The sequence below is a fragment of the Girardinichthys multiradiatus genome, chromosome 8 (assembly GCF_021462225.1).
Source record: "Girardinichthys multiradiatus isolate DD_20200921_A chromosome 8, DD_fGirMul_XY1, whole genome shotgun sequence".
NCBI classification, from domain to species: domain Eukaryota; kingdom Metazoa; phylum Chordata; class Actinopteri; order Cyprinodontiformes; family Goodeidae; genus Girardinichthys; species Girardinichthys multiradiatus.
Window position 1 is genome coordinate 36397825 of NC_061801.1, and position 11625 is coordinate 36409449.

At 40.0% G+C, this 11625-nt stretch overlaps 1 protein-coding gene across 1 annotated transcript; it reads left to right on the forward strand.

The window, feature by feature from the left end:
* The first annotated feature begins 1395 nt into the window (after positions 1-1395).
* Positions 1396-9976, forward strand: barhl1b (BarH-like homeobox 1b). Its single transcript, XM_047371686.1, has 3 exons — positions 1396-2709; positions 4649-4871; positions 8549-9976. The coding sequence occupies exons 1-3, from the start codon at positions 2256-2258 to the stop codon at positions 8853-8855; spliced, it is 984 nt and encodes a 327-aa protein (XP_047227642.1). The 5' UTR covers positions 1396-2255; the 3' UTR covers positions 8856-9976.
* The last annotated feature ends 1649 nt before the right edge of the window (positions 9977-11625 follow it).

The window sequence follows — 11625 nt, forward strand, 5'->3', positions numbered from 1 at the left end:
CTGTGTTGTCCCCGCCTCGTATGTGACAGCTTGCAGCCGTGATGGGACCCCATGGGAGCGGGGAGCGGATTCACTAACCTGCCGGTGTCTGCGAGGCCGACGCGCGCCTCCAATCTGGTGGTCACATGGGGTGGAGGAGGAGGAGGAGGTGTGTTTGTGTTGGTGATGATGGTGGGGGTGTCGGTGATAATGGGAGGGGGGTTAGTTAGATTATTAGGGGGCTGTCGAGGCCGAGGCGAGGGATAAACTGTTGTGTTGGATGGAACAATGGCATTTCACGCATATTAAGGGGACAATTGTGCAAAAATGGCGCATTAAAGCTTTGGAGTCGCACTGCTTGGACTTTTGTTTGCGATTTCCAAAGACTGTTAGAGAGTTATTTTCCAACTATCACTATTCAGTGCATGACTTCACCAGGGGAGGTAGAATCTATTATTTTCTTTTTCTTATTGTACTAGAAATACATAAAAATGTTAAATGTACGTGCATATTTTAAAAGAGATTTTAACAATAAAGTGAAACTAACTGAATGAAAATGGAAAAAAGGAAAAATGCCAAAAGTTGCTAATAGAAAAAAATTAAATAGCCAAAATTTTAAAAACAACTGAAATTGAAGTGAAATTTAAAATATTATATATAATAAAAGATATGATGCACACACATGTTTTGGTTTATTTATGGATTTAATTATTTTTTATTTATTTTATAAACTTAAAAATAGCAAGTACAAAAACAATACGAACTGCTAATAAATAAACAAACAAACAAGTTCTAAGTTATTAAAACGTTGCAAAACGATATATGAAAACATAATATACCAAATTAGTAATTATGATAGCTGTTATCTATAAATATTGTATTTCTAATAAATGAATTAATTCCTTTAAAGCCATTAAAAAAATTATAACGAAAAATATCAGATAAACAAAAATACTTTTCTTTGTTTTAATTACTTTATCTAAAATAAAAAAATAATAATAAATATATTAATAATAAAAACAATTAAATCATTAATGACAACAATAGCAATAATAATAAATAACAAAAAAACAAAAACAACGATCATAAATGAAAAACAAAGCTAACCAAATTACATTCAACATACATAAATAAAAACTGTTTTGATTAATTGATCAATTAAAACCCAGAATAAAAATCAACAGACGGTGAATGATAAAATGTAAAACACTGAAAAAGAATATGTGTGCAAGAGGGGTCTTTGGAGGTGGGAACAGATCCGTTGAAAGAAGAAGGGAGTCGAGGAGAAAAACAGCGAGCCGCTCCTCATAATAACCCCATTATGAGCCTCATCAATGATGTAATGAAAGCAAACAGTGTGAAAATTGCCTGTAAACAGTCGGATCTGAGTCTCCTGATGAATTCACTGTCTCTTTTATCAAAGCGAGGATGAGCCAGAGTGGAGAGGAGAGGACGAAGGGAGAGGTAGGAGGGGAGGAATGGGGAAGGAAGGGAGGTCCACTTCCAGCTCCCCTCAGCCAATCAAGGGTTGTCACAGGGGACTCACGTGGACGAGGCGCTTTTAAAACCTAGCTCCTTACTTTTCCTCAAGTTCAATTTTTTGGGATTCCCTCCCGTCAAGTCGGTTTTACTATTCCAGTTGTCACTATTTAACCCAGTTTATCTCTCCTCTTTTTCCGTTTTTTTAAACTCAGCGGCACTCTTCCTCCGCATCATCTTCCTCCTTTTTACAGCAGCTCTGGACTCTTCTCTCACTCTGCTTCAAGCTCTTTAAAACCCGTTTTAGCTGTTCTGCTTCAAAGGAATGCCACCGGTTTTCCTGAAGAGTCTCCAGCGGGAGAACTGAGAATCCGTCGTCGCTCTGAGCTCGGTTCCGACTCCCCGGTCCCTGTCCATGGTGCTGAAGCGCACCAAACCCGCTGCTGCTGGAAGAATTTCCTCCTCACCAGGAAGCGGCTCATCTTCCTGCTTAGACTTTTTGAAGTCGAATCGATTGTTGCACCAGATGCATTATTGATTGCGTCTCATCAGACTTGCCAACCGCAAGAAAATCGGATAAACGAACTGTTTCTGTTTTAATTTGGTCTGGAACTATTTTCCTTTAAAGATCCAATAGGGAAACTGGAAGTAAAGCGGATGAAAATAAGCAACAGCGGTGCGTTTCCAGGATCACACTCAAAAATAATCCTTCCAAATAATCTTTCTTAGAATAAAACTTGTACCTAATACCAAATGGTCATTTAAAAAAAATAAGAAAAAAACGCCTCATCGGAACAATGGAGGCGTCCGCCAATGGGTCCAGTTTCGGCATCGACTCGCTGTTGTCCCGCCGGCCGGGGAGCCCGCTGTCCAAGGGGGACGGCCTGCTGCCGGGGGATTGCCGCTCACCCCTGGAATTCAGTCCCAGGTCGGACGTGGAGAGCGGCTGCTCGTCGCCTCCGTCGCCCCGAAGGGAGTGCGTGGAGGAGGCAGCCCAGAGGCAAGTGCACGTCGCGGGACTGCCGCCGCACCTCCAGCACGCTCAGATCTCCGCGGGCGCGCAGCAGCGGACCGTGACCTCCTCCTTCCTCATCAGGGACATCCTGGCGGACTGCAAGCCGCTGGCCGCCTGCGCGCCCTACTCCAGCAACGGGCAGCCGACGCAGGAGGCCGGCAGGCTGGCCTCTAAGATAGCGGACGAGTTCATCGAAAAGATCCACAGCAACTCCTCGTCGGACAGCGAATATAAAGGTAAAAACTTCTCTTATTTCTTAAAGTATACACTTATTTCACAATTATGTATTTCTAGTATTTTAGATTTTTTGAAATCTCTCGAGACAGTAATTTTTCCCTTTATTCCCTTCCACTGTTGGATTTAACACAAAATGTTACATCTTTAACTTGTAGACAGTTTAATAATTTATGAGAGATGAAAAAGAGATCATACAATGAAGAACGGAATAATTAAATTAATAAAAAAAATTAAAAGCTAAAATGCTGTCCCATTTTTTTTTTCCATTTAATGTATAGAATCAAAGAAAGGAAAATTGCTCATTTTTAACTCAGGTTTTATAAACTATACTAATATGTGTTAATTTATATATAATTCATTTATTATTCATTATTTTTTATTTAATTTCTAGGTATTTTTTAATCGGTTTTTGACCGAACCTCTGATTTATTTTCCCCTGAACTTTTAGCTCATCATCCTGAAACTCATTAAGTTTCCAATCAGGTCTGTTTGCATGTGTGGGGCCGGTTCGTATTACAGCAGAATACCCTGTTCTGATGACGGTGAGGAAGAGAACTAGCAGGGAACGGTAGAGATGACTGGCTCGCCTCCAGATAAATACCATAAAGACTCTCTGTGTTTCCAATCATGTCAGCTATAACACACGTCACCTCTGCTGACGGTTTAATGGAGCCTGGCTGCAGAAATGAGCCGCTGTAGGCTGGAAACAACCAATTCCCTTCTTTGTGTCATTTTAAACTCAGTTTTACTCACAGAAAATAATTTCTTCATTCTTAAAATTCACCTTTTTGTTTAAGATTTTGATCCGAGGGAACAAAATTCCTTTAAAAAAATGTGCGATTAATTTTGCTTGTGCACCCTACTACTGATTGATTAATTGATTAACTGATTTATTGGATTACTGATTGATAAAGGCAGCCACGCGCACCTTTACTTTGATTTCGCCGCTCGGATTGTTTCGCGCATTTGATCCAATTTGTCCAATTTTGGCGCCTTAATCAGATGTGTGAGCGCGCGGCGGCTCGTGATTTCCTTCCCCTCTCTGTGAAGTTGCGCCGGCCGCGCGTGAAAGGCTGCAGACCCATCCCCTCGTGGCTCAATTAGGGGGATTATTATTGCGTTGCTTCCAGTGATGACTCCACTATGAGAATGGATTATAAGCAATCGTGTATGTGATTTCTTTGCACTGACACGCAGAAAAAGAACAAAGACTCGCGGATGGGGAAAACATCAGATCTGAAATGTGAATATTGGAAGAGCTTCTCATAACACTTTAAGGCTAAATCAAGCAGCGCCGCAGCTTGTAAAGTCGCTATTAGCGCATATTGCATTTAAAACAGTGAAATTAAGTCTGCTTATAAATACGGACAAGTTTGGAAAAAATTGAAACAGTTTAAAAGTAAATACTTTTGCAGAAACACAAAAGCTTTTGTATTTTTTAGAAAATGAAAGAGAAAGTCTGAGGAATATTTTAAGCTGGAATTTCGTTTTATGTGTAAAGTTTTAAATTAAAAAGAAAATACTTTTTATATACCGCCAATTCTCAACAAATGTCACCATAAAACACCACATGAGACAAACGGGCTCCAGAAATGTGTTATCAAATTATACCAATATTAAAATTCAAAAAGCAGAACTAAAATGTTTTCTTTATTTCTCCGCGGATATTTAAAATGTCCATAAGGCTATTTGGACTTGGGGTATTTAGCTCTGTGTGCCATCTTTCAAAATTGATAAATTCAAATCTGAACATTTTAAGGTAAAATAAAAATTTCAGATTAATCCATGAGATTTTCATTGTGGCTTTCTTGTTTTGTTTGTTGTTTTTACATAAATCCAAATGTTTACATTGACATCCTTCCACGCTTCATATGACAAATTCAACAATTTTCTCTTTCATTTTTTTCTCAACATCCTTCCTTTCTTTTTTCCCGGCAGTGAAAGAGGAGGGAGACAGGGAGATCTCCAGCAGCAGGGATAGTCCGCAAGTTCGGCTGAAGAAGCCCAGGAAGGCCCGCACGGCTTTCACGGACCACCAGCTGGCGCAGCTGGAGCGCAGCTTCGAGCGCCAGAAGTACCTAAGCGTCCAAGACCGGATGGAGTTAGCCGCCTCTCTCAACCTCACCGACACGCAGGTCAAGACCTGGTACCAGAACCGAAGGTGAGGACCCCGCCAGCGTGCTGCTGGTTTTTGACTGGGACGGCGTTGGGAGGAGGAGGAGGGGAGATAATCTGCTTTCCCACCCATGACCGAGAAGATGGTGGTGTTTTCCTTTCAGCTTCAGCCAGGAGGCGAAAGTTCACCTTCAGGGCTGACTCACATTCAGCACTCATCAATCCACATTTTCCTATTCAGTTAAAATAATTACACGCGCAATACGTGATTTTTTTGAGCTACATTTTAGTTCTTACTAATCATAAATTTGAACCTACACACATTTCTCCAAACACTAGAACTCTAATGACGTCTTTTTTATTCCCTTTCAGTTTTTATCCCAAGTCAATTTAGCCCATAAAATATGTTGAAACTGGACTTTTCCAGCCCAAGAATTACCTGTTGGCATTGCCACAAAGAGCATTTGGTTTATTTTATTTCCTGTTTTAGTTTAGTTTTAGGATCTCAGTGAAAGGAATGAAATAAAAGTAGCAAAAGTTTGATTGCACCCATAGGTATGAGGGGTTTTGTTCAGTTCTCATCAGCCACTTTATGTGGGTTGGACAAACCTTTTCCTTATTTAGCTCAGAAAAATATATATTGTTTTAATTTTAGGCTCAAGAGTTTTGTCACATTTGAAAGACTGTGCCTGTTTACTGAACGTAGACGCATTTTCGACCAAATTTAGACATCAATTATCAGCTGACGTTCACATATGGGGCCCATATTTGGAGGAACTAAATTAAGAAAATGTGTCCAGATCCAAATTGTCTTCAGTTATGTAATGGCGTCATATTAACCGCATCTATGGGGTAAATGCAAGTCAACTCTGGTTAAAAAGCAGAACCCATATGGGTCCTAGATGTTTTTTTACAATTTGAAATAATTTTCTTAATGCCCATTTAAGACATATGCAAGACTTATTTTTAATTATTACAAGTGGGTCCCATACAAGAAGCCCATTGTGAACTCCAGCCCAGCTCATGCTTCTTAGAGCCTGGGGGGAAAAAAAACCCATATAGGGCCCACATGCATGATTCAATTTTGACATTTGATAGAAGACAACAGTGTCTTTTTTAACATCTTTAGAATGACATTTTGCTTGGGGGGATAATTTTCAGGAAGAAAAGCCTGCTAGATGTGTCGATTTCTACACTTTATGTGATGTTTTGTTTTATTTTATTTTTGAATTGACAAGTAAAATAGAAAGCATACAGAGCAAAGACACTGATTGTGCGAATTATTTATGTATTTTGTTCAGTTTTTATCAACCAGTTGTCCATCTAGTGATAGCCCAGTAACAAACCGCAGAAACCCCGCAAGTCAAAGACAAATTACAGGTTGAATTAACCTGACCCTCCAAACACGGGAAGTCCTTCGGTATCTGATTACCCAGTTCTTGTCCTTATTTTGCCCAGAAAGGTACATTAAAAAATAAGAATAGGTGTCTCTTCACCATTCAATTTTCACATTGTTTAGATGGAAGGCATTGTTGTTTCCATGATGTCTTTTAACAGAAATCGTGTTTGCGGAATAACTGACCAGAGGAATAGTCTACTGGCAGTGCTGTGTTTATTTTATTTAGTATTTTATTTCAGCTTAGAGGGCACAGAGCAAAAACTTTGGTTGCACCCATTATTTCAGAGCTTTTAAGGTTCCAATGGATCCAAGGTGATTAGCATGGTTGCCGGTTGAATGAACTGAACCCTCCAAAAACTGGATTTCTTTTTTATGGCTATTTCAGGTCAGCCAGTCCTGGTCTTTATTCAGCCAGGAACAATACTTGTCTGCTTTACTTTCTGTCCAAGCTGGGCCTGAACAAACACATTGAACGTCAGGCTCGTCAACTGTGCCAAATATTTAACCTTATTTAGACATCAAACACAGTCACGTTAATTGCTGGTATATGTCTGATGTAGGTCAACCCTGGGTAATGGAACCCATATAGGTCTTAGATGTGTTGCAAGTGTGAGACGGAGCTATGTAAGTCCTACATAGGACACCCATTTGGTTTTGCTGATGCATGTTGTATGTAGTCGACCCAAGTGTATCCCACACTAGAACCCTGGTGTGAGCTCAGGGCCAGCTAGTGCACATCCAGCCTTAGAAAACCCACCTGGGGCCCACATACACACACTAGCTGGGTAGACATCTTTTTTAACCTTTACATTTCAACCTAATTTTAAAGTAGTTTAAAGAAAATGTAATGTCTGTTTTCAACATTTTTACAACAACATTTGGCCTGAGGGAATGATTTAAATGGTAAAGAGCGTACTGCTAGTAGAGAACCTCCTGCTGGTAGAGAACCTGCTGCTGGTAGAGAACCTACTGCTGTAACCCTGAAGTGAATTTTCTGTTTAGTTTAACGTTTTTCTTTTTTTTTTTAACCTTTTCTGTTTTTTAACCACATTGCTCGACAGTCTTATAGCAAATCACAGAAACCCTGTGTATCATCACAGTTTTCAAAATAGTTAACCTGACCCTCCAAAGACTAGATGTCCGTGGATGTCCAACATTTAATTATGGGACCCATATGATGAGGGACTGGGTGAATACGGTCCATGTGACTGACCTTGGCTTTATTTAATGGCGCCATGTTAACTACTTATGGGCATGATGTTGGTCATCTTTGGGTGATTTGTGGGACCCATATCAGTCCTTGATCAGTTCAATTGAAACAGATTTTCTTAATACCCATTTGAGACCCAGCTGAAACCTGCATTGGGTGCCCAGCTCCATTTATTTAAGCCAAGTGGGTCCCCTATTAGATTGTGAGCCCTTCCAGACTGAGCAACACCCATATGGGGCCCATATACACGTTTGCTGGGACGTGAGGGCCATGGGTTTTTAGGTTGGCCAGAAGTTGTCTTGATTTGATCCAGACAATTTTTTGACTTTAATATCCCCATACTTTGCCTAAATATAGACTTTAACAGCCAGCCTGGATGGCCAATTTCATCACTGCCACATTTTGATATCATCAGACGTCTTTTCTTCTTTCACTTTTCACCGACTTTGTTTAAATGAAAGATGGCAATAATTTAGAGGAAAAACAGCTCACTAGTGGCCCAATTAATTAACTTATTTTTTATTTTTCTGTTTTAACGTTAGTTTTAAACACTCATGAAAATCGATATATTGCATAAATGTTTGCATCAATTTATTTCATCACTCTCATCGTATTTGGTCAGATGATAACAAGGCAGAAACCCTGCTGGTCATGACAGTTAGTGGTTGAATTAACCTGAGCGCGCCTACTTATTTATTTATCTTTTATTTTATTCAAGACCCTCATGCAGCTAAATGACATAAATAAATATAAAAACACAATTTGAGTCGGAGTTGCTTATAAATAATACATCGTTGCATGTGTGCAAATTAATAATTCAAACAAACTACTATATCTACTCAATTATCTTTAGTATGAATTATTCACCTGCGCGGAGTGCACGCTGGCAATCTGAAAGACGTGTTTGGGTGTGAACACAAAGTGGCAGGCTGGAGATTTGGGTGATTTTTAAAAACAACGCGGGGGGGGGGGGGGGGGGAGGAAAAAAAAGAGAAAAACATTCCCTACTTCTAATTGGATCCCAGGTTAACAGATGGGAGATATTTTGGAGTGTCAAACACAATCGCTGCCGGGTGCAGGAAGACTAAAAAACGGCTGTTTTATTTCTCTCCAGGACAAAGTGGAAACGGCAGACTGCGGTCGGGCTGGAGCTGCTGGCGGAAGCTGGGAACTACTCCGCCCTGCAGAGGATGTTCCCGTCCCCGTATTTCTACCCGCAAAGCCTGATGTCCAACCTGGACCCCGGGGCGGCCTTGTATCTGTACAGGGGCCCATCGGCGCCCCCACCGGCCCTACAGAGACCCCTGGTCCCGCGGATCTTGCTGCACGGCCTGCAGGGGGGCGGAGAGCCGCCTCCGCCCCCACCCCCTCCTCTGCCCCCCATGTCCGGAGTGCTTACCCGGCCTGCTCAGCAGCGGTGAGCCGGGACCCCTGCTGAGTTTTTATAAAACATTTTGGACCCGTTAGAATAAACAGGACAAATCAAGAGAAAACGATCAGAGGAGGAGAAACAGTTCGGCCTCTTTTGGACAAAACTTGCCGATTATCAGGACATAACTGATCCGAGCAGACTATAAACACTTTATGATGTTTTCTTTGTCTTTGTGAGACAGAAGCTTTATTTATAATTTATTTATTTTCAGGATGCATTAAAGCCTCTATGTTGAGTATTTATTTACACCCAGTTTCAGTATTCGGGCTCTGGCACTTCGACCTCCTGCTAATTATCATTATCATTATTACTACTAGTATTATTATTATTTGCAGGTAAAATTAGCAGAAATGAGCAAAGTTTCCTGTAAAAACAAAAAGTAGTTGTAACATCCAAAGGAACAATATTTTTATTTATTTTTTTTCCATTCATCGGAGTTATTAACGTGTAAATAAGAAATACTAAGACATTTTTTGTTGATTGTTTACTACTGTGTCCAGTTTAACCGAACTGGTGGGAAAATAAATATACGGTCTGAGGAAAAGGATGGACTGGATGTTTGGATCCACAAACCTTGGCTTATGCTGACTTAAATATGTCAAATTATTTATATCTAAAGCGCGGTCTTACCCCCAACAGATTTTAAAGCACCACCTTTGTGATGCCTCGTTTTGTAATTTTATCGATAATCGATTAATCGGACTTGGGTCCAGCGCTCAGGTGGGCGCTGCCAGTTGATTTGTTGACCTTGTGCATCATTTCTGTTATTTCATATGAAGCTGTGATAATAACTCCGTACTGTTCCGACTCTACTTTATATTGGTGAACATGTATATTGCAGATATCAACTTTGTGGAGTGATTTTGGTATAATTACATTTCCTGGATTTCCTTTTAATCGATTTTATTTTTTAATTTCAGTTAATCGAGGTTCCTGAAGGAAGTTCCCTCCCAAAAAAGTGGTGAATTTATTTTTATTTTTTAGTGAAGTTCACAGCAAAGGCTGGACTGGTTCAAAAAAGAAAAAAAAAAAAGAAAAAGAGGAGGGGGGATTTGATGTAAAAGAGAATTACTTTTATAAATGTGGAAATAAAAAATGTCTTTCATTTAATGACGTGAAACGCTTTGGAGTTTTGTGGGGAAATAAACAGTGGGGAATCAACCTGTGGATGTTTTTTTCTAAATCAATAACATCCAGCAGTCAAATGCAGCTGTTAAAAAGGAGTAAAGGATCTGCAACTTGTTGAAGCGATGGAAATAATTTCTAATAGGACGTCAGGAGTGGTTGGATATATTTCTCTAACCTTTGTCCAAGCGTAATTGGAAATCCTTGAAAACTGTCCCCCCCATTCGTTATCTCTACAAACGCCGAAAAGTCCAATCAAAGATCCCAGGACATGGTGTCCAAATTGTTCCCACTTTCCTGCCTAAACAGCAGCGACTCAGACCCGTTTTCCATAAACAATGCAGGGAGCGACATGAAATATTAATGTCATTCGTCGCAATTGTGTAAGTGCCTTTAAATGATCCCCATTTTGGAAAATTGATTGCTTCCATCCATGCAGTTCTTTCTTGAGAGGGTGCTAGATGCGCGCTCCAGTGCCAAACGGTTCCAACAGCTGGTGACCGGGCTGGAGCTGACTGCAGACCGGGGCTCAGAGCAGAGACAGCTGGTCAGCGGTGGCTCCTCCACCTCCCACCACCTCCACCTCCCATGTCCTCCAAGTCTGAGCGCACCCACATGATTCCTCCGCGGCGCGTCAGGGGTTAAAGGAGTTCAGGCTGACGGACAAGGCTTGGCGAGCAGGATGTTAACGACGAGACAAAAGACTTTAATAGGTTTTAATTGAAAGTCGATAATGGATCTGATAGCCAGCTCCCCCTGCTGTCAGCCGCGCATGGCACCTGTTATCTGGGAGCCCCTGTCCTCCTCTTGGTGACTAATCAGGCCGTGAAACATCAGACTGACGGGCTGAGAACTTGCGCTTTTATCAGGCGGAAAATTGCATTAAAAACACAGTTAACTGCGCCAGGTTCTGACACTTGGATGGTGAGTCTAGGTCACGCATGATGCTTCTGGCTTTCAATAAAAAACGTTTCCAGTGTGAAAATACCAAGTGGACATAAAAAGGATCAAAGGAACAGCGTGGAGAGCGTGCAAACATATTTATAATGCATTTTTATTGCATAGCAATTGCTATAAAATCAATAATAACCAACGCGACCAAACAAGTCTTCATCAGCATCACTGTCTTCTGTGGCAAAGTAATCCTCTATGAAATTAGAAAAATATTAAAAACAAGAAAAATAAAAAAAAAAGGAGTAAAAGCAAATAAAAACATATATTGCATTCATAAAAATACAAAAGTCCTATAATTTTTAATATATATACAATTTTTACTCTTATTTTTTCTTTTAGCTCTTATAACTTTTTTCTACTTTACTATTATTATTTCAATTTTTTTTTCCAATGTGATTACTAATGAGTTATAGATTGTTTAACAGCTTTTTTAAGGTTACTGAAGATCATTTTATTAGTTTTATCTTTCCTTTTCTTGTCTTTATTTCTTGTTTTTATCAACCAAAGTAAATGAAATTTAATTATTTAACTTTTTTTTACATTTTTTTCTGAATTGTTTTTAGTAAGTTTTTGTTTGGTTCAAACTTTATTTCGCAATGTGAGGGCTTGTGAGTTTACCAACTGGTGGAGGGTTGGTTAGTTGTTCAATCAGGTTATTGAGGTAACAAAGATTAGAAAAT

Excerpts from the sequence above, each read along its gene's own strand:
- barhl1b (XM_047371686.1), top strand. The coding sequence starts at position 2,256 with ATGGAGGCGTCCGCCAATGGGTCCAGTTTCGGCATCGACTCGCTGTTG. Across the intron at positions 2,710-4,648 it reads GTCGGACAGCGAATATAAAG|TGAAAGAGGAGGGAGACAGG; the intron begins GTAAAAACTTCT and ends TTTTCCCGGCAG. Across the intron at positions 4,872-8,548 it reads ACCTGGTACCAGAACCGAAG|GACAAAGTGGAAACGGCAGA; the intron begins GTGAGGACCCCG and ends ATTTCTCTCCAG.